Below are 23,264 nucleotides of genomic sequence, written 5' to 3'. Positions count from 1 at the left end.
ATGAATAAAAGTGATTATCATTCATTATTAAACTAGCAAACTAGCACACTGCCAAGAACCTTCTGTTTTAATCCTGGCTAACACTCAAATAAGGGCTTTGTCCCAGTTTTTACTGATATTATTGTGTTTCATTGATTATAAAAATTGAAGGTCTATCCTCACTGCCTGTAGTCACACACACTTTTCGTAATAGCTATAACTAGCATTTTTTTTCCCACCACAGGAATATTTCCAAGTTGATTTAACATTTAGTAATAATGTAAGTTTAGTAAATGTCATGTGAAAACCAAATTTTAATTCCTAGAGATAGACTTCTTCCCTTTCCTATGTCTTAAGGGCTGATTCTGTCTAAAGCATTAGTTATAGGCATAACCTCATGACTTTGGAAATCTAGATTCTCATACAATTCTTCTCTCTGCAATGTGCTGGGCTCTCCCATGGTTCTGGAATTCACCTCAAAGCATTTCTCTTCTAGCAAAGACCATAAGCAGTGAGTACTGGACGGTGGAGATGGTAACACTGTAGTTCCTTTGTTGTATATCATGTTTAATTTTTTCTGCCATCACTCTTTTCCTCTTCATCACTTTTACTTTCTATTCATGTTATTCCTGGCTTCGTAGGGGAATCTCTCCCTTTCCAATATGCAATTTGGGGAAGGAAACATTATTTAGCATGTGCATTTGGCATGTTTATGTCACTAAATTCAATAAGCATTAATCTCTTTGGTATACCATTAATTCCCTGAAACTTAAATCTATTGTACCTGTCAGGAATGAGTGATTATAAATAACAGAAACCCCTGTGATAGTAACATGAAGTAACAGGTTTTGTTTTCTTATATAAATAGAAGTAGAAAGCTAGTTATGCCGTGGGTGGTAACGCTGCTTAATGATAATTTTAGAATTTTAGGCTGTATTTATCTTTATGCCCTGCCATCCTTAAAGCACAGGCTGTTATCATTCTTGTCACTTGGCTATCAGGAGTCACTTGACACACCCAAGTCACACGGCATAGACAGCATTTGAATAATGATTTCTTCTGCTCTTAATGTCCTGGTTTACCAATGGTTCCCTCATCCAAAAGCATAATTTCCTTATCCTAAGTAATCAACAGTTTGTGAACAAATATATATAGGCATACGGGAATCTCAATCTGAGAGTTAAGAAAAAAAACAATACTTTGTTAGACACAAATGTTAGACTGAAAACAAAGTTGGTAAAAGATGAGACAGTGATTATTTCTTAATCTCAGCATCCAAGAATGTTTTCCCTGTGGATCTAAATTAGATTTATTCATAGAATAGAACACCAACAGGCACCAGGTTAACTGTCAGAGACGGACTGCCAAATTATGACTAAGATGTACCTTATTTAATATTCCTTCTTTAAGCAGCCAGCAATGATCAGATATCAAATTCTTAGGGGTAAAAAAGCTGTAGGTGGATGTAGTCACCTCCCTGCTTAAAATGTCATGCTGACATCTTTGGAATAGCTAAGTAATTATTTAAATTATGTTTTATCTATTTTGTTTGAGCATTTATTTTTATTTTATTTTATGTTATTTTGGAGTAAGAGCCCTTTAAAACCCTGTCATACCTGCATCCATTATCCATAATTATCATTCCATAACTATCATCATACAAAAGATACTGCTGGAGGCTGAGCAATTTTAGTCTTTAAATACATCCTCCTCTATCCTTTATCCTTCCAGACTTAGTATCAAGGTTAAAATTACTTTAGACAATAATAAGGGACAATTAGGACTCTGTGTTAGTCTGCTCAGGCTGCCATAAGAAAATACCATAGACTGAGCAGCTTAAACCACAGAAATTTATTTTTACACAGTTCTGGAGGTTGGGAAGTCTGAGATCAAGGTGCAGGCATATTTGGTTCGAGGCAAGAGACCACTTCTTGGTTTGTTGATGTCCACAGATGGCAGATAGAGAGAAAGAACATGCTCTCTGATGTCTCTTTTTATAAGGGTACTAGTCCCATCACAAGGGACCCACCCTCATGATTTCATCTAACCCTATTTATCTACCAAAAGTCCCATCTCCAAATACTGTCATTTGGAGGAGAGGGAGGGCTTTATCCCCATATAAATTTGGAAGGGACACAAACGTTAAATCCGTAACATTCCACCTCACTGCTTCTGGTTTTCTAATATGTCTGTAGGGTCATACTTGTAAAGAGAAAAATGGTTTACCTAATTTTTTCCCTTAATATTCTTTTATATTTTATTTAAAAATATGAAAATCCAAAGTTTTATTTTTTCCAACAATGTAAAACTCATATGATTATAAAACCTACAGGCTTATGGTAGGTTTCCATTACATTTTTCTAAGTAGTTCTTTTAAGCCATATACATTATTCTAAACTATGTTAAAGAATTTATGTAAAGAAATGTTAAAGAATTTACGTAGTGAAAAAGATATGTATATAGTATATGCACACATACGTATCATACCGATGATGACAAAGATGAAGATGAAACAATGATAAAAAGTGAGAGCAGAAGCTATTTATTGAATGATCTAATATGTGCCAGAGAAAGCTCTTAATATATTTATATGGATTAATCTCAATTGACACATTTTTAGACGCTAATTAGTTTTGAAATGTTCAAGGTGATAGTTTCTCACCCAAAATGGTGGTTTAAGTTCCACCTACAAGGCATCTTAGGCTAATAAATATATAGATTTTCTTTTAATGCATATCTATACTTTAGTCACTACTGATTACTTATTTTTTCCCTTGTTATATCTTTATATGGTGTAAATAATATTCAACAAATTTTTCAGATTGATATAGAAATATTTACTCCATGGCCAATGTTTTCCTCAGAATTGGTGAAGGGAGGATGAGAGTACTTACAAATGGAAAGTGCATGTTCTAAACTAGCTAACCCTCCTGCCTTGCACAGATCAGACAGAATGTGGATTTTAGTCATTATAGTTAGCCTTACCATATAATTTAATGTCAGAACTGAAAGACCTGTGAGAATGAAATAGAGAGCTATTAATAATTACAGCAGACAGTCCATATAAATTCAGATTATGTGTGGCAACAGGACTTATTAGCACCCTACTGTCAAGGTCTCCTTTGTTATCATAACATAGAATTATAATCAGACTTTCAGGTAGACCTAACTCATCAACTCAACAACAACAAAGACTTCTTCCAACAAGGCAAGAATGTGCTTTCCTCATCTGAGATTTATGTTTTTAAAATTAAAGAAAAGCATAATATGCAAAGCTATTTTTGTATAAATTTATGATATATATAAAATAAAAAGTGAAATATTTTTCCTTCACAAAACCAACTTTATACCAGGGGTAAATGCTGTTAACAGCCTGTGACATATTCTTGTGAATTTTCTGGTTTAGTGTGTTTATATCTACTCTGTACATTCATCTTTTAAATGAGAAAAAAAAAATATATATATATAGTCTACAACTTGTTTGCCTTCTTTAATATGTATCATGGACATTTTCCAAGTGAGAGCCTATAGAGTTATGAATTTTTTGAAATTGCCATGTCCTTTGAATGTGCACAGCAAAATGTATTTAATCAATTTCCACTAATGAACATTTAAGCTATTTCTTTTCTTTTGCTATTACAGAGTGCTATGGAATCTTTTACTTATGTAAATTTTCTTTCTCACAAATATTTCTATAAAATAAATTTCTAGAAGTAGATTTGTTTCATCTGAACTATATAGATATGAAACATAAATGATACATTGTCAGTGATGTACTAACGAATCCCCCTTCCATGTTATATACTTATATATGGTCGCCAACAGTTTTTAGAAGAGTTTATTTTAGCCTAGTCATCAGAGGCCATTATTATATTTTTTAAAATAATGACTTTAGTAAGATAAAATTTACATACCATAAAATTAGCACTTTTACAGTATACAATTTAGTGATTTTTTAGTGTATTAATGTTTAGAAATTTTTCATCACCCCAAAAAGAAACCCGGTATCCAATAGCAGTCACTCTCACTTGTACTTTTTATGTCATATCTGAGAAACCATCACCTAACCCAAGGTCATGACAGCTTATTCTTTTTTCTTCTGAGAGTTTTATAGTTTTAGGTCTATTATCCACTTGGAGTTAATTTTTTAATATGGTATATTGTAGTTCAAATTCATTCTTTGTGTGTATATCCTGTTGTCCATTATTGCTATTTTAATTTTTCCATCTTAATAGTTGAAAATTATGCTCTTATTCCTTTCATTTTTTCAATATAGATTGAGGTTATGTATATGTTCATAGGTTTAATTTCAATTTTTATATCTTCATTTATGGATTGCCTATTCATGTGTTGTGATGTGTTTTTATGTGTGTCTATGTGTGTGTGTGTAATTTTTGGAGTTTGTGTGAAGGAAATGTACTAGTCTTTTTTGAAGAAGAATAAGAAGTGGACCTAAAGAAAATCAGTGATTATAAGTAATTACTCTTGAGAAAAACAAGCACACAAATAGATCAACACTATGTTTCTGCCAGCTAACAGAGTTTGGCTTATTTAAATTTTTTTTTAAATTAAAGCAAGGTAGTAAAATATAGCACACATACATTAAACTATAAATCTTATTTATTTAAGGATAAAGCTCTATTTTTGGTAGTTTTTGTCATAGAAGATATCCAGACTCTTGAATTAAAATGTCATGATAACTAATATATGCAAAAAGTATTTATAAACATTGCAAAAGCCTTTTCATTTTAGCCTCACAGACTGGAATGAAACTAACTTCTAAAATATACCTTGACAAAATTTAACACACATTTTGCTTCAGAAGTTATGTAAAGCAAAAGGAAAATAAATGGCCTCTATATGTTGTCTCTACCCTATATTTCTAAAAAATAAAAAGAACCTGTGATTTGAATATATGTGTACTTTATTTAAATCTAGTACATGAATTTTTGTACAGAAATCTTGGATTCATTACATTATATAATTTCAAGATTGTTTAGAAAATATTAAAAGAAAGAATTTAGAATTCTGGAACTAAATGACTGACAAAATTTATATAAGAATAGGCAAAGAATGTTTTAACAATCACTGGTTGAATTTTAGAAAGTAGAACTGTGTTTAATTGATCAATGGCATATGTTTATTCTATATTTCCTTATGTGATTCAAGAGTTTTATTGTATTTAGTTTAATAAGCTTCTTTAGGTCAATGACATTAGCTTGTTTTAAGAAGCTTAGTACAAAGAGAGTATTTTCATCCTCTTCTATAGGCATGCTTCATTTTATTGCACTTTGCTTTACTGCACTTCACAAATGTTGCATTTTTTACAAATTGAAGGTTTGTGGCAACCCTGTGTTGAGCAAGCCAATCAGTGCCATTGTTCCAACAGCATGTGCTTACTTTGTATCTCTGTGTCACATTTTGGTAACTCTCAAAATATTCCAAACTTTTTCCTTATTATTATATCTGTTGTGGTTATCTGTGATCAGTCATCTTTGATGTTACTATTGCAATGGTTTTTGGTTGCCACAAACTGCACCCATATAAGCCAACAAACATAATCAATAAATGTTGTATGTGTTCTGACTGCTGTACCAATTGGCTGTTTCCCCATCTTTCTTCCGCTCCTCAGTCCTATTTCCTGAGAAACATTAATATTGAAATTAGACCAATTGATAACCCTATGATGGCCTCTAAGTGTCCAAGCGAAAGGAAGAGTCCAGTGTTTCTCACTTTAAATCAGAACCTAGAGATGATTAAGCTTAGTGAAGAAGGTACATCAAAAGCTGAGATGGACTAAAATCTAGACCACTGTTGCCAAACAGTTAGCCAAGTTGCAAATGCAAAAGAAAAGTTCTTGAAGGAAATTTAAAGTGCTACTCCAACAAACACATAAATGATATGAAGGTGAAACAGACTTATTGCTGATTTGGAGAAAGTTTTAGTGGTCTGGATAGAAGATCAAACCATCCACAACATTCCCTTAAACCAAAGCCTAATCCAAAGCAAGGCCCAAGCTCTCTTCAATTCTAGGAAAGCCGAGACAAATGATAAAGTTGCAGAAGAAAAGTTTGAAGCTAGCAGATATGGATTCATGAGGTTTAAGGAAAGAAAAGCCATCTCTGTAATTTAAAAGTGCAAGGTGAAGCAACTAGTGCTGATAAAGAAGCTGCAACAAGTAATCCAGAAGATCTAGCTAAGATAATTGTTGAAGATGGCTACACTAAACAACATATTTTCAGTGTAGATAAAAATAGCCTTCTATTGGAAGGAGATGCCATCTAAGACTTTCATAGCTAGAGAGGAGAAGTCAATATCTGGCTTCAAAGCCTCAAAGGACAGGTTGATTCTCTTATTAGGGGTTAATGCAGCTAGTGACCTTAAATTGGAGCCAATGCTCATTGACCATTACAAAAATCCTAGGGCCCTTAAAAGGTACACTCAGTCTATTCTGCCTGTGCTCTAGAAATGGAAAAACAAAGCTTAGATGACAGCACATCTGTTTACAGAATGGTTTACTGCATATTTTAACCTCATTGTCAAGACCTACTGCTCAGAACCAAAGATTGCTTTCAAAATATTACTGCTCACAGTCAATAACAAATTATGGCATATATTTAAATAACTAAAATAGTGAAATTGAAATGTTCCTAACACAAAGAAATAATAAATGCTTGAGGTGATGGAGGCCGCAATTATCCTGATTTAATTAATATACATTGTATGCCTGTATCAAGACATTGCATGTACCCTATAAATATATGCAACTATTATGTACCCATAATAATTAAAAACAAAAATATTTTTAAAAAATGGATGCTTATTGACAAGGTACCTGTTCACTCAACAGCTCTGATGGAGATGTACAAGGAAATCAATGTTGTTTTCATACCTGTTGACACAACATCATTTCTGCAACCCATGGATCAAGGAGTAATTTTGAGTTTCAAGATTAATTTTTTAAGAAACACATTTTGTAAGGCTAAAGTTGCTATAGTTGCCATAGATAGTGATTCTGCTGATGAATCTGGGCAAGAAGTTGAAAACCTTCTCTAAAGGATTCACCATTCTAGATAGTCAGTATAAACATATTCATGATTCATGGGAGGAGGTCAAAATATCACCATTAACAGGGGTTTGGAAAAAATTGATTTCATCCCAGGGATGTCTTTGATGGGTTCAAGACTTCAGTGGAGGAAAAACTGCAGATGTGGTTCAAATAGCAAGAGAACTAAAATTAGAAGTGGCGCCTGAAGATGTCACAGAATTGTTGCAATCCCATAATAAAATTGAGCAGATCAGGAGTTGCTTTCTGAGCATGAGCAATGAAAGTGGTTTCTTGAGATAGAATCTACCCCTGGAGAAGAGCCTAGGAACATCATTGAAGTGACAACAAAGGATTTAGTGTATTACATAGAGTTAGTTCATAAAGCAGTGGTAGGGTTTGAGAAGACTGGCTCCAATTTTGAAAGAAGTTCTACTGTGGGTAATGTACTATCAAATAGCATTACATGCTACAGAGAAATCTTTTGTGAAAGGAAGAGTTAATTGAATCAATCAATATGGCAAACTTCACTGTTATCTTATTTTAAGAAATGCCACAGTCACCCCAACTTTCAGCAACAAACACCCTGACGCTTTCTCTCTTTATATGTATATATATGGAAATACATATGTATATACATGCTTTCTCTCTATATATGCATGTATAACTCTACACATATATGCATGTATATGTACACATATTTTACTTTGCATTTCATTTCAGTGGTGCTTAAGAAAGTGGTAGAATAATAGAAAAATATTTACTTTTAAAATCAGCTTGATAAAACACCTTAAAATTCCAACACTAGCCTGGCATTAAGACATTTTAAAGATTTGGAGACCTGGATTCAACCACTAATTAGACAATAAGAGGGGAAGCAATTTATTTATCATCTTCAAGACCTGATTTGTTTAGATTTAGCGAAGGTTTGTTTCCTGTATTTTATCTGAATAAGTGCCTATTTTTAAAGGAGAATAAGGAGTGATTACTGTCCTTTGTGGTTTTCATAACACAGTGAAGCAGAAAGATACAGGGTGCAAATTGGAGTGCTGGAGAGGGGGAATGCAGATATATTGAATGCCTATATGTTATACATCTATTATTTCTTATATTACCAATATTCAGCAAAGTATGTATCATTACACTGAATTTTATACATGTGCATACCAAGAATGAGATATATAATTTGAAATAAATTGCCACAAATAGCTAGTAAATGGAAGCTCCAAAACTCATACAAAAGCAAATTATTACTGTCTTAAAAAAGTGCTAAAGAGGCTCTTCCCAGGGGCCCTGAGACAATAAAGGAAGAAACAGATAAATGGGCTAAATAACAGAAGTCAGCAAGGACAAATTTTATGTTCATATATTTTGTATCAGGAGACCAAAATATTTTAAGAAAATAGTTTGAAAGGAAAATAAAATGATTTGGGACCTTAGAGGTTTCATTGTAAGAGAAACTAAGAAGAAGAAAACTAGGCAAGTATTATTTTGGCAAATAAATAAATATGAAAATAATAATTTCAAATCAACATAAATAAAGTTGAATGAATAGGAGATACCTGTTTAGTACAAAGATATAAATGATCCTGTGGTTTTAGAATGACTGACCCATGTCAGAGAAAATAAGATAAAAATATATGGAACCTCTCACATAAAGAATTGAATAAAACTTCTTAAAAGATAATTAACAATCTTACTTTTGGTGCATGTGGACGGGGGGGGGGGGAGGAGGGGGGGTCGCCAGTGAAATTCCATAGGCAGGAGAACATAATTGAAGATACTTTCCATATACACACACAACATGAACTCTGGAATTTAAAACTGAAAGTTCTGATTATGTAGCACTATGTTTTCATATTTGTGATGTTAGATACATAGAACAAATTGACTGTAGATGCAGCCCTCAGGGAATCTAATTTTATTAAGCAAGTGGAATTTCAGCATAACTAAGACTGTATCATGTTTTATGTTTATCGAATTTTAGTCTGATGTTACTTCTTGACAGAAAGTTTTAATATATAATTTTATCAGATATTATAATTATAGTGAAAATTTAAAGGCATTCTAGATCATCTGAAGTTTTCATATAGTTAGGCAACTTTGATACTGTAATTTCTAGAATAGAATCCTTTGTTCTATTTTTCATCTCTAAACAAGGAAATCAATGATTACAATTGAAGTCCCTGTTGTGCCAGTACTGCCCCACCCCAATTGCCTTCTAAGCAGTTTATTACATATTATGGAAAATTTCTATGTAAGCAAACAAGTAGTAATACAATACAATATAAATATAGTAATGTGAGGACATACTAGTTGTAGCAATTTTTTTTTTTTTTTTGTGCTGGGTGAAAGGTGGAAGTGGAAGGGAGAAAGGATTGATAGTGTATGTGATATTTGAGATGCTTCTTAGGCAATGAGCAATATCTCAATGGCAGAAGAGAAGAGTAAAGAAATGTGCTTGGAAAAAACAAATATTTCAGCATAGCTTAAATACTAAAGTCTATGATTACAGAAGAGAAGAATATATAGAAATAAATAACGTATTTGCCTTCAAATATGAATTAAATTTAGGACTTAAAAATATATTTCACTACAACAGGGAAGGTTTGTGGCTACTGTTGTTTTTCAGTATTACCCAAGTTCCTCATTTTGATGATTAGAAGTTTATTTAAATGATGGATGTGACAAATACCTTTTTTATAAATAATTAAACAGAACAAGTACAAACATATTTGAAAAGAAAACACATTTACCTCTGAGTCTTCTATCTAAAATCTGTGTTACAATGTTAAATATTGTACATACAGGACTTATTTGCCAATTAATTTAGTAAATACTCCTTGAATATTTAGTATACACCTAGAGTAGTTCAGGGAACTGTTTGCAGCCGTGAACAAACAAAGCTGAAATAGGGATTACACTTTAGGGAAGAGAAAAAGAAGGTAAGTAAACAAATAAATGAACAGTCCAATCTCAGTGAAATATGCCACAGAGATAATAACACGGAGAATCATGTTAGACAATAAAGGAAGTAAAAAGAGGAAACCTTAGATTAGAAGTTAGGGAGATTCACTCTGGGAGGTGAGTCTTTCATTATGAGAAGAGTTAGCATTTTGAAGAACTGGATTAAAGTGTTTCAGGGAGAAGGGGCACATGCAAAGCTCTCAACGTGGAAAAATGCTTGTTGTGGCCAGTATCGGTATAGCCAGATGATTTAAGCAAGGGAGTAATAGAAGCTGATTGACATTTTGAAAATCTAACTATAACTGTTAAGAGAATAATGAAATGTAGAACTGAAAGTAGAAAAGACATATTATGAGGAAGAAGGGGATCACATTCAGATGGGAAAAAAATGATAACTTCAGAAAATATATCTGCAACTGATATTACCAAGACAGGGTGAATATTTATCTAGGATATTTCAAGAAAACAATAATGAATAATCTGAGAAAAGAGCAGGCAGAAGTTTTGAATTGATAACTTTTATAAAAAATGCAAATAAACATATCAAAAATGATTAATATCTCTATAAGATTGGCAAAAATCTCCAAATGTGAACCTAAAATTAATCCCAGATATCCCAAAGTAATTTTTGTAAAAATATGAATTAATGTATACATACACAAGGATATTTATAGCATTAAAAGAGAATAAACACCCAAATTTCCATCAGTTGGGGGACTAGTTGATGGTAGAATATCCACATGATGCAATACAATGGTAAAAAGAAATAGTAAGGATTTTTACATACTTCTATGAAGCATCTCCAGGATGTATTGTTAGGTAATCAAAAGTAAAATGGGCTTACCCAGGAGGGCCGGCTACATTAGCTAGCGCTCGCTCTATTCTCTCTAAGGGGGAAGCAGCGGACTACAAGAGACTGAACAGTATCTGCCTCCATTTCCAACAGACTCACGTTCAACTTTCACTCACAAAAAGAAGCCAGGAAAATTTTATTGGTCCTTTTTTTAAAAAAAATTAATATAAAATTATAGCAAAAAAAAAAAAAGGAACCTGAAGTTTAGTAACACAGTTGGAACAATCTGCAGTGGCAGGAGAAGAGGTTTAATTTAGATGATTTTCTGTGGTTGGTTTTTCGCTAGGCTCACGGTGATGGAAACTGCACATTTTTCCGAAGGGATGGAGAAGCTGCTGGAGGTTTGGTTCTCCCAGCAGCAACCTGATGCAAACCAAAGATCTGGGGATCTTCGCACTATCCTGAGATCTGAGTGGGACATACTTCTGAAGGATGTGCAATGTTCAATCATAAGTGTGACAAAAACTGACAAGCAGGAAACTTATGTACTCAGTGAGAGAAGCCTGTCTGTCTCTAAGAGACGTTTCACTTTGAAGACGTGGTAGGTAGGTACCACCCTCTTGCTGAAAGCACTGGTTGCCCTGTTGAAGCTTACTGGGGATTACAGTGGGTTTGACTCAATTCAAAGCTTCTTTTATTCTCGTAAGAATTTCATGAAGCCTTCTCACCAAGGGCACCCACACCGGAATTTCTGGGAATAAATAGAGTTTCTAAATGCAATTTTCCCAAATGGAGCAGCATATTGTATGGGACATATGAATTGTGACTGTTGGTACTTATATCTTCTGGATTTCCCAGAGAGTGGAGTAATCAGTCAGCCAGATCAGACCCTGGAAATTCTGATGAGTGAGCTTGATCCAGCAGTTATGGATCAGTTCTGCATGAAAGATGGTGTTACTGCAAAGGATGTCACTCGTGAGAGTGGAATTCGTGACCTGATACCAAGTTTTGTCATTGATGTTCAATCTTTGTGGGTAATCGATGGATGGAATAAATTGGATGGAACTTATTGGACTATTCACATCACTCCAGAACCTGAATTTTCTTATGTTAGGTTTGAAACAAACTTAAGTCAGACCTCCTGTGATGAGCTGATCAGAAAAGTTGTGGAAGTCTTCAAGCCAGGAAAATTTGTGACCACCTTGTTTGTTAATCAGAGTTCTAAATGTCGCACAATGCTTGCTTCGCCCCAGAAGATTGAAGGCTTTAAACGTCTTGATTGCCAGAGTGCTATGTTCAATGATTACAATTTTGTTTTTACCAGTTTTGCTAAGAAGCAGCAACAACAGCAGAGTTGATTAAGAAAAATGAAGAAAAAATACAGAAAGAGAACACAAGTGGAAGGTGGTGGCTAGTTTCTAGATGTTAATACCGGGGGCCATGCTTTTCATAACCCCCACCTTGCTGTTGCAGAAAGCCCTAGATGTAATGATAGTGTAATCATTTTGAATTGTATGCATTATTATATCAAAGAGTTAGATATATTCCATGAATGCTCTCTTCTGTGTTTAGGTATTCTATGCCACGCTTGCTGTGAAATTGAAATGCATGTAGAAAAAACCTTTCACTATATGGAACTTTACAATACTTGTGAAAACAAATCAATTTGGTTTATGCACAGTATAATATTTCTCCAGGTATCATCCAAAATTCCCCACAGACAAGGCTTTCGTCCTCATTAGGTGTTGGCCTCAGCCAAACTGTCTGGGACTGTTCTATTAAACTGCTGGCAGAATCTTACATCCAGTTACCTCTACTTTCTAGAACTAATTGTTTACTAATGTTATTGGAACCAATTTCTACTTCATACAGATGTTTTTTGCAACAATAATTAAAGTCTTTTTTTTCCACAAGTAGGGTCCTGTTAAGAAAATTATTCAAGTTACTTATGTTGTGTATTACTATTTTAAAATTATTGGTCCATGCATTTGTAGTCCTATAATTGATTTCTTCTCTCACCATAGTGTCTTTCCTCAAACTCTCCAAATAAAGCAATACACTGTTAACAAAAACAAATAAAAAAGTAAGATGAAGGACTGTACACAGTATGCTCATTTATATGACAAGAAATTGTAGGGAACAAACATAATGTATGTACGTGTACATATATATGAATATATATTCCCTTCATATTTTAAACAATAACTAATAGAAGAAAAAAATTAAAAATTGGTTATAGAGTGTGGAACTAATTTATACATATTTACTTAAATTAAATACAATGGAAGAAAAGTTGATAAAAATACGTACATAGAGAAAATAGGAGGGGCCAAATAAAGATACTAAATAACTCTGGATTAAAGAAGAAGGTAAGAATGGAGCAAGGGGAGTTATCAAGGATAACTTCTAAGCTTTTGTCTTAAGCACATGTGCACATGCCATTGCAATTTACTGAAATGGAAACATATTTTTGCCATGTTAATTTGGAAATTCCTAGTGGGCATTCAGGTTGAAATGTTAAGAAGTTAGGGTATGTTAAGTGAAATAAGCCAGACACAGAAAGATAAATACTACTTATACATGAAAGCCCAAAACGTTAATCTCCAAGAGTAGAATAGTATTTACTAGAGCCTGGGAAAAGTTGAGGGAAAGGGGATAGCCAGAGGTTGGCTAACAGGCACAAAAATAGAGCTAAATAAGAGTAAGTTCTAGTGTTCCATAGCACTGCAAGGTGACTATAATAAACAAAAATTTATTGTGTACTTTCAAACAGTTATAAGAGTGGATTTTGAATGTTTCTAACATAAAGAAATGATAAATGTTTGAGGTAACAAGTTTGCTAACTACTTTGATTTGATTACACGTGTGTAAATATATATTTTATATATATATGGAAATATCAAAAAACAATGATAAACTTTTGACCATGCTTATGAAATTAGATTTAACTACTATAATTTATTTTATGTATACTTTGTTACTAGGTTCTCATATTTTAAAATTGTGAATGTTGCTTTTCAGTTTTTAGGACAGAGAAACAAGGGTAAAGTGAAACACACTGCATTATAAAGTTGCTGTTTTATGGTAACATTAAAGTTAATTCCACTGGCAAAACATAAAAAAATTTAAAAAAAGAGGTTAGGGTAATAAGCCATCTATGACTAAGGGAAAGTTCACATAAAATTTAATTTTTTTTAATCATAATATAGATATTATAGGAGGCCATGTAACTGGGTTGGATTGGATTAGATTGGATTGGATTAATTTAACTAAGAAAAATGCTGAGAAATTGAGAGACAAAGTCAAAGAAGAGGAACCTCAGAGAAATCTGAAGAGAAGCCAGACAATTAGGGGCAAAACCAAGAGTATATGGAGTCATGAAAATCCAGCCCCAACCCATGCAAAAAAAAAAAAAAAAAGAAGAAGAAAAAACAAGAAAATGAGGGAATCTGTCAAATAGATTAGTTGCTGCTGAGATACATGGCAATATAAAGACCAAAAAAAAAGGAAAAAAAGGAAAAATGGAAAGAACTGATAACGTTGAAAAGAGAAAATTCTATAGAGTGACAATAAGAGAAGCCACACTGGAGTTGGTAGAAAAGGAAAGGAGGGGTAAGAGTTAAAAGATCAAACGCAGATCCTTCTTTTTAGAAATATTTTGTAGATTGTTGTACGATGGGGGCAGTAACTAGACAGGAATATAAGATCAACATAAGGTATTTATGTTTACTATAGAAAATACTACATATTTATATTTTATATATGGGTATATGTGTACATGTGTGTATGCATGTGTTTATATGTATGATGGGCAGACTGGTGCTAGCACATTAGTGATAGTATAATAAAACTCAAATTTCAGACCTAAGAACTGTTACAGATGTCAAGCAGAAAAATTGTCAGGTCAAATATGATAATGCTGAAGTTGTGCATTTCTCTTGCCCTGAATCCCCAAATTAGTGGGAATAATGTAAATCTCCTTAGTGAATTCATAATCATGTATAATGCATTTGGATATGTTAATATTAGAATCAAATTACTTTTGATAGCATTAAGTAAAGAAAGGTATTAGTTTTAAAATTTGAAACAGAAATGGAAAGGGAAAAATAATAAAAAATGAAGTATATTAATGTCCACGTTTTATAGGACATTTCAACAAAAACTTGCATAAGAAAAAAGACTATGTTAAAAATAAAGTGTTTCATTTTCTTTGGGGGAAAATAATACTCAAATTTGGCTTCTCTGCCAAGAGTGACTTGGGATTATTAATATGATAAAAGTAAAATAGGGATATTTATTAATAGCCTATAATAAATTATTAGATATATGTGTAAACATACTAATTTTTAAAAATAAAGTGAAATTTGAAAATTTTAAAACATTTAAGAGATTTTATTTACATACCTTTTGATAGAATATCTATATGTAATAATTGACACCTAATTTTGTATTATATAGGCAAATTAATAAAACAAACTCATTTGCTCTATTAAATGCGAGGAAATGTTACCACTTTTGGAAAAGTGCTAAAGTACCATCAGTGATCTTGAGCAAAATAGTAATAGTATTTTTATTTTCTTATAATTTAGTATTAGGTAGTTAAAAGCCTTTTTCCTATTGATTCCTGATCCTGACCACATGTATATTGGCATTTATTCAAAGATGACAACTAATAAATCATGTTTCTTTCTAATGATGGATGATAATTATTTGTTTTTATACTCTAATGTGATTCCTTCTCAAAAACTACTACTTACACCTCTTTTTGTTTGTTTTTTCTGTATTGCATATACTTCAGACCTATGGAGAACATACATATATTTTCAAGAGGAGTATGATTAGCACTTACGAATTAGTATATATATTTTCCCCATTGGAAAGCTAATACACAATGGATTTGCTTCTATATGGTTATATTGACAATTTGATCTCATTAACTAAGCACCTAAATGAAGTCAAAGCATGCATGTATGCATTTATTCATTAATTTTAATTATTGGGTAGCTACAGCGTACACATTACAACAGTAGTAGGTCTTATGTATAAAGACATAGTGATCAAAATAAACATAGACCCTATCTTATGCAACTTACTGTTCAGTACAGGGGGAAAAAAAACCATGAAATTATATCAATAAACAAATAAAACTGGAATGAGTTTGATGATATGGAGTATAACTATGCAATGGTAAAAGAAAATGACAGCAATGCCTGATTTGGACTGGAGGTACGGAACAGACATCTCTGAAGAAGTGGTCAAATAGAAGATAGGTTTTGTGGTAAATCTAAGAGGAATGCTTAGGATGTTTTTAAGGTTAATTTGGGTTTAATCCATCATTCTACCAATTGATCACCTACTGTGTGTTAATATATAACAATAAACTCAGTAGAGATAGTACATTGTAATATGAGACAGCACCTCTGTCTTTCAGGATTTTATATTGAGAGCAATTAGGAATTATTGAATGTTTTTAAACAGCTAGGGAAACGTGACCAGAAAAGCCTTGTAAGGTCATTTGTCATCATTTGGGGGTTTGGATGGGTGGATGATAACTTCCATAGATTTTGGTTTGTCTTTCTAGAAATCTAATTTCCCCAAGCTACTCTGTTATGGTCATTCCATAGAAAGTGATCAGATGGTAAAGGCAAATGAAATGGAATATTTTGATAAGGATTAATGGGGAGTGAGCTTCCCCTCAAACCTGTCTCCAGAAAAGAGATGCACAGTTTGCAAATGTTTTCCCCCATTTGCATGTTGTCTGTTCACTGTTAATTATTTCTTTTGCTGTGTAGAAGCTTTTTAGTTTAATTAAGTACCATTTGTCCATTTTTGTTTTTGTTGCATGTGCTTTTGAGATATTAGGCATATATCCTTTCCTAGACTAATGTCCAGAGAGTTTTAGGGACTAATATCCCGAAGATACAAGAAATTCAAAGAGCTCAACAACAACAAAAACCCATTAAAAAGTGGGCAAAGGATGTGAATATTTTCCAAAAAAGACATGCAATGACCAAAAAGCATATGAAAAAAATGCTCAACACCACTAATCATCAAAGAAATTAAATTTAAAACCACAATAAGGCATCTTACCTCAGTCAGAATGGCTATTGTTAAAAGGACAGAAAATAACAGACGTTGGTAAGGTTGCAGAGAAAAGGGAACTTGTACACATTTTTTCTTGGGAATGAACAGTACAACCCCTATGGAAAATGGCATGGATATTTCTCAAGGAACTAAAAATAAAACTACCAATCCCACTACTGGGTATCTACCCAAAGAAAAAGAAACCAATTTATCAAAAAGATACCTGCACTCTTAAATTTATCACAGCACTATTCACAATAGCAAAGACATGGAATAAACCTAAGTATTCATCAACAGATGACTGGATAAAGAAAATGTGGTAGACATACACAATAGTATACTATTCAGCCATAAAAAATAATGAAATCCATCCACCCATTGCAGCAACATGAATGGAACTAGCAGCTATTATCTTCAGTGAAACACATCAGATACAGAAAGATAAATACTGCACGTTCTCACTTGTAAGTGGGAGCTAAATAATGTGTACACATGGATGTAGAATGTGGAGTGATAGACATTGGAGACATAGAAGTGTGGGTGGGTGAGAGGAGAGGAGATAATAAGAAATTCCAAAATGGGTACAATGTATATTATTCAGGTGATGGATACCCTAAAAGCTCTGACTTTACCACTGAGCAATCTATGGATGTAGTAAAATTATACTTATAGCCCATAATTTTATACAAATAAAAAAAGATGATTCTCTTGGTTGCAATCATCATTCTTAAAAGTATTTATGCCATCAGCATTTATAACAGCATTTTCTTAAAATATGACTCCCAAAACCCTGCTTCCATGAAATGTGTTTTTGGTGGCTATTATTCCACTCCCTAGAGGTTCTTGTGAATTATTATATCAAAGATTATGAAAATTCCTGCAGTTGAAAAAAAAGTTTGCTTAACTTTTTAAAAATCAGTGCTTCCCCCAAGAGGATTATTTTGTTCATTTAATGACTATTAATGTCTACTGAAACTGGCATCCCTTGAAACACGCTGAGAGATCTGATTTTGACTATAAAGAATTATTTACTTCCTCTTGCTTTTTCAATTAGCCATTAGATTTTATAAAGGGAAACTTTTGTACTTCATCAACAAAAGCTAAATGCCTGCAGCTACCATGAATAGAAGATTGAGCCATATTTTCAATAGCGGTCACTCAGGAAGACCTTCGCAAAGCATCTGACCAGAAACGGAAGTCCAGCCCTGTGAATTTGCAATTTCCTACTTGTTAGGATGTTGATCTCTATGGTCACAAACCCAAATCCTCTAGCACTACCAATTATAAATTGCACTCTATTCAGCTCCATTTATATTCTCAGCTTTGGGTTTGAAAGATTTTTAAGACTCTTCCCTGGGAAATTTTTAAAGCTTTAAAAGAGGGTGAAACATTTGCAAAGAAAATGAGGCGATGACCCAGAAGCAGACTGTTGAGTGACCCAATTTATAAGAAAAGAAGAACATGCTCAATGTAAGGTCTGATTTTCTCAAGGCTGGATTAAGTGGGGTTTGTGTGTGTTTGTGTATGGGAGGTAGGGGTAGAATTGAAGAGTAAAGACATTGAAAGAACAGAAAGAAATTTCCAGATGCCAGGAAATAACAAATTGTGTGTTTGTGTGTGTAAGAGAGCAAGCGAGAAAGAGACAGACACACACACATACAGGGGGGAGAGAGAAAGAGAGAGAGAGGGAGAGATTCTTTAACAATAGAGGGAGACTGTCACATTCCAGTCAGCATTAATCTATTAATATTATAGTCTGAAATATTCAGAAAACACATCCAGATAGAAAAGTAATTATCACAGAGACAATGATCACATCTCTACACCCTTGAATCTTGGAAGAACTGCAATATTTTAACAAATAAATTACTTTTGAACTATTATATCACTAAACAAAATCAATGCTTTATTGACTTCCATTTAGAAATTCATTATAGTCTATGTTTTTTATGGAGACAATCAGAAAAGTCCCCATTAATGTCTGCTCTTTTTCATCATACACCAATATATGTGTATTTTTTCCTAGAAGATAAACCATTTTGAGAAAGGAAATAAGTAATATTTTCAGAATATATTGCTCAGAATTTCTTTGGCAATTAAGCTAGTCCTTTCATTGTTTCTATTAAAGAAAAGAAATGTGATTCCCATAATCCCAAATGTAATGAATTATGATCAGGGTTCACCACTGACTCATTGTTTGTATTCAAATAAAGATAATAAAAAGCATCAGAATTCTATTCCCTAGAGACTTTATCTATGGGCAAAAATGAGATTATGACCCCCATCTTCAAGTGAGCCGGGACAGTTCATGTCCAAGACAACTTAGAGCAGAATACCATCTCCAAGACTGACAGTAGTAGTCTCTTCAAGCCTGAAATTTTTCTGCCTTGTGATTGGGAACAACAGGACAGGGGAACTCTGATTGATTGGTCCATTTTCCTTGTGGACCTGAAACTTTTGCCTCAATATGACCAAAAAGATCAAAGTATGGCCTAGCACAGAAAGAGAGAAAAGAATACTTAATTTTGACAGGTTCTTAAACAGAAATAAAATCCAGGTTAATCATGAACTTTAACATCATACTAACTTTCAAGTACTGGCATATGTTAAAATAATCTGGCTGTATGCTCTTTAAGCTTGAGATGTTTTAACGAAGTCACATGGAACATAGTCAAATGAAAGTATAATTTTGTGATTATAGGACAAGACCAAAATAAACAGTGAAGGGTTGTAACTGAGATCTCTTAACTTATCCTTCAGCATTATGTCATCAAAAAATGGTGGGAGAGATGCTTAAAATTGCATTACAAATCCAAAATTTGAACCCATACTTTAATGGCTAACTTTGCCAAAACTATAGCTTTTCAGTGAATCGCACCTGAATAAAACATGAATGAATTAGGTTTTAGTTAGAAATGTCTTGTCAGTACCTGAGGTAATATGCACTTGTGAGCTTCATTTTGCCACCTAGTGTCATGAATTATGTAAATTTTAATTGATACTAATTGGTTTATTAACACTGGAACCCTGCAGGAAGTGGAAAACTTCATAGCAGAATGATTGTTTTAGAAAGACAAAGAGAAACAGATCAATTCAAGAACAGTAACTAATATTTCCCTTAAAATAACATTCGTCCTCACAAAAAGAGGGCAGGGAGAAGAGAGAGGAGGAGGGAGATAGAAGGAAGGAAGGAAAGAAGGAAGGAACAGAGGGAGGAACAAACACATTTTAAGTGAAAAATATTGAATTGATCTGTTAGTATTTAGAAACATATATGCTATTTTGATGTAGGGGCCTTCATTAAAATGACGGATAGAAAAAAACATCCTCTACAGAAGTATCACAAAGCAAAACAAAAGAGTAACTCAGGCTGGCTTTGTTAGTTTCTAAGCCTCTTACTTACATGCTTGGATCTCATCCACTTTCTTCCCACTTAAATTCAAGTTTTCCTTTTTAGATACTCAACTGTCACAAAAACATAATACATATAGTATTTCCTAAAGACCCTTATTAAATAAAAATTTGATGCTAAAGAGGAGTGTGTGTGTGTGTGTGTGTGTGTGTGTGTGTGTACAATGTATCAGGGAATTTGCAGATCAAGATCTTCTAATCATGTGCAAATCATAAGAAAAAAGCAATATACTAACATCTATTATTTTTATCTTTTCTGGGTTTCACTAATATCAACCTAAATTTCAATTTCTCTGTATCACATTAAAGGACCTTTAACCTGATCCCACTTATGACAACATCCATATTCCTTATGCTACAGTCATTTGAACTTAATTTTCTCCCAGAAATGAAAGCCAATATTTTTTACAAGATGATTCCTCTGCCTGGAAGTCAGCTCAGGGTTAAAGCCATGTCTGTGCAAAAACATGATATCAAAACTATTATGGAATTAAAATTATCAAGTAAGCCCATTCCATGCCTTCCAGGATTATGTGAGGAACGTAATTATTTTGGGGAAAAGAAATTGGCATCATTTTCAGAAGTGCCTAACACTCCTTATGTATTTTACCTATTAGCACTATTAAAAGAAATAAATAACAAGGAAAAATATGGAAAATGAGTGCTTGTGAAAAAACAGGAAAGAAAATGATAAAGAGAAGCAAAATGCTCAGTATTGGTTGAGGCAGGTGTTACTCAACAGACAGAGCTGTCCTGGAGAAAGGAAGAGACCTGAGCAACTGTTGAAAAATCATGGTCCTTGACATTGATAGGAGAGAGAAACCCAACAGTGGGAAAAAATGTTTGCCTACTTTCCTTAATTTTTCCCTAATCCATTTCCCAATGCCCTCCCTATATTTATATATAGTGAGTGTGAGAAAGGGATTGACTAAGTCCCACTGTTCTGTCATTTCATCTTGATATATTCTCCTTAAGCACCAGTCATGACTTAGCAGAAGCAGAAGTAATGACTTGAATTTTGATCCTATAAATTGATACAGAATGGATTTAAATGACATGACATTCAAGGTCAAAATATCCACTGGCCTAGGACGCTGTCCATATTCATTTCAACTTTCAAAAAATTGCTATTCAATATCTCATAATTAAGTGAATCATTTCACTTTTCACTTTTTCAGAACTGTAATATTGGTTGTTTTGCCACGGATGTTGTGTCAAGGAATCTGAAATAATTAATAAAGTATAAACAAGGTTGCTCTTACTCCATAAAATTATCATTTCTAAGGCTTACAGTGGATTTGAGGGAAAGTGTTGCTTGTCATTACTTAAACAGTATCTAGGGGTTTGAACTCTGAACTAGAAAGAAGAAAAGTAACTTTTCAACTAGATGCCACCAACACCAAGTAAATGCACTGGACTCTTTCTATTCTCATCTATAAAAGAAACCCTTGCAGTAAGCATGTTTCATCAAAACATAAATTCTCTTGGGGACACATCCTCATAATTGGGCCATGCATTTTTACACTAGTCACATTCTATCACCAAGGGAGACTAGTGCAAGAGACTAGCAGTCAGGACTTGTATTGCAATGTATGGGGAATAAAAACTGTTTTTAAAAATATGTTAACACATTATTTTTATAATGAAATGTATCACTTAACATCTGTATTATTTGGCAGAAAATAATGGAACTGGGCAGCTCAATTTCTGAAACATTTCCAGTATCCCAGAAAATTAAATTGAGAACCAGACTCTCATTCCACATCAGCATCCATCCAACATTCCTGTTTAAGGTAAATTAAATTTGGACTCATTCATGAGATAAATGAATGGTTATATCAGCCTTTCACTGCCCTTTTGTCTCACCTGACCTCAGTCTTCTAGGAGGCTTGACACAGAAATAATATATTAATATATTTTCTTAACATATTAAGAAATATTTATTTTTCATTATTTAAAAAATACAAATAACATTTTCACTTTTGTCTAATACTTCATGCCCCACTGCCTCTAAGGCTCAAGATTAAAGATATTTTGTTAGGGTCAGAGTTAATATACAACAAAGTAATGATGCAGGCTTGTAATAAAAGCCAAGATTATTGAATCTTTACCTATCCAGAGAGATTAGGTAGAACCTCAATTAAAGTAAGATTGTTATCTCCTGTGGCTCATTTTCCTGTGAGCACTGTTACCAGGATCCTAATTTAGAGCTAAGTAGTCAATCTAAATGTGCTTCTGACAAAATGAGAACCATTACCAGTATCTGTAATATGATAGATTCTTATTTGTAAATTAAGCTATCTCAAATTAATTAAATATTTCTTAACAAAGAAGCTTGATATTTTTAGAGAATTAGTATGAGTTAAGTTATTCACTAAACACCATTAAAACTCACTATACATGATTTTTGGAATATGAAGAACTTATATTTAATGCTAAAGGTATTATTTAGTAGAGGATTTTCCCTTTGTATTTTTCTGTATTTTTCACATTGTCTACAATGCTACTAAAATATGTTTCTTTAGGAAATTAAACTTTTTAATTAAGAAGAAGCTATATCTTCAAGCTCCAAATTTGAGCAGACAGTGCAACAATAAGAATAATCTATAAGGACAAAAGATATGAAGCACACTTAGATTTCTTAAACTGAAAGGCAATGATAAGGCAACATAGAATAAAAGTGCATTCCAGAAGAAGTCTCACTGTATAGCCAGATGCTGATAGAAAGCAGGTCAGGGAAGGTTTATCATGGGATAACTTGTCAAGGAAGATTTCTTAGAAACCATTGAATGAAATGATTGTTGAAACATCAAATATGAATTCATGGGAAGTAATTTGAGGGAAGATTTTCACATTAATATTATTACATGGCTAAAATGAACAAGGTAGGACACAACAGTGTGGCGTGTGTCTATGTATGTGTATCAGAAAAGCATTTTTTGAGTGTAGATACTGGGATTAAGGAGATTAAATGTTTTAAACTGT

At 33.1% G+C, this 23,264-nt stretch overlaps 2 protein-coding genes across 2 annotated transcripts in view; one reads left to right on the top strand and one right to left on the bottom strand.

Moving 5' to 3' along the window:
* The window catches only part of LUZP2 (leucine zipper protein 2), a 384,944-nt gene that overhangs the window by 335,779 nt on the left and 25,901 nt on the right, over nt 1-23,264 (bottom strand). The window lies entirely within an intron of this gene.
* Nucleotides 11,141-12,163, top strand: LOC123641682 (S-adenosylmethionine decarboxylase proenzyme-like). The gene is made up of 2 exons (XM_045556577.1): nt 11,141-11,249; nt 11,616-12,163. The coding sequence occupies exons 1-2, from the start codon at nt 11,141-11,143 to the stop codon at nt 12,140-12,142; spliced, it is 636 nt and encodes a 211-aa protein (XP_045412533.1). The 3' UTR covers nt 12,143-12,163.

This window comes from Lemur catta, chromosome 7 (assembly GCF_020740605.2).
Source record: "Lemur catta isolate mLemCat1 chromosome 7, mLemCat1.pri, whole genome shotgun sequence".
Classification (NCBI taxonomy): domain Eukaryota; kingdom Metazoa; phylum Chordata; class Mammalia; order Primates; family Lemuridae; genus Lemur; species Lemur catta.
This window is presented reverse-complemented; position numbering and strand designations above follow the sequence as displayed.

Bases quoted from the DNA above. Each gene is read 5' to 3' on its own strand.
- LOC123641682 (XM_045556577.1), top strand. From the start codon at position 11,141: ATGGAAACTGCACATTTTTCCGAAGGGATGGAGAAGCTGCTGGAGGTT. The intron at 11,250-11,615 runs GATCTGAGTGGG...ATTGTGACTGTT, and splicing joins GGATCTTCGCACTATCCTGA to GGTACTTATATCTTCTGGAT.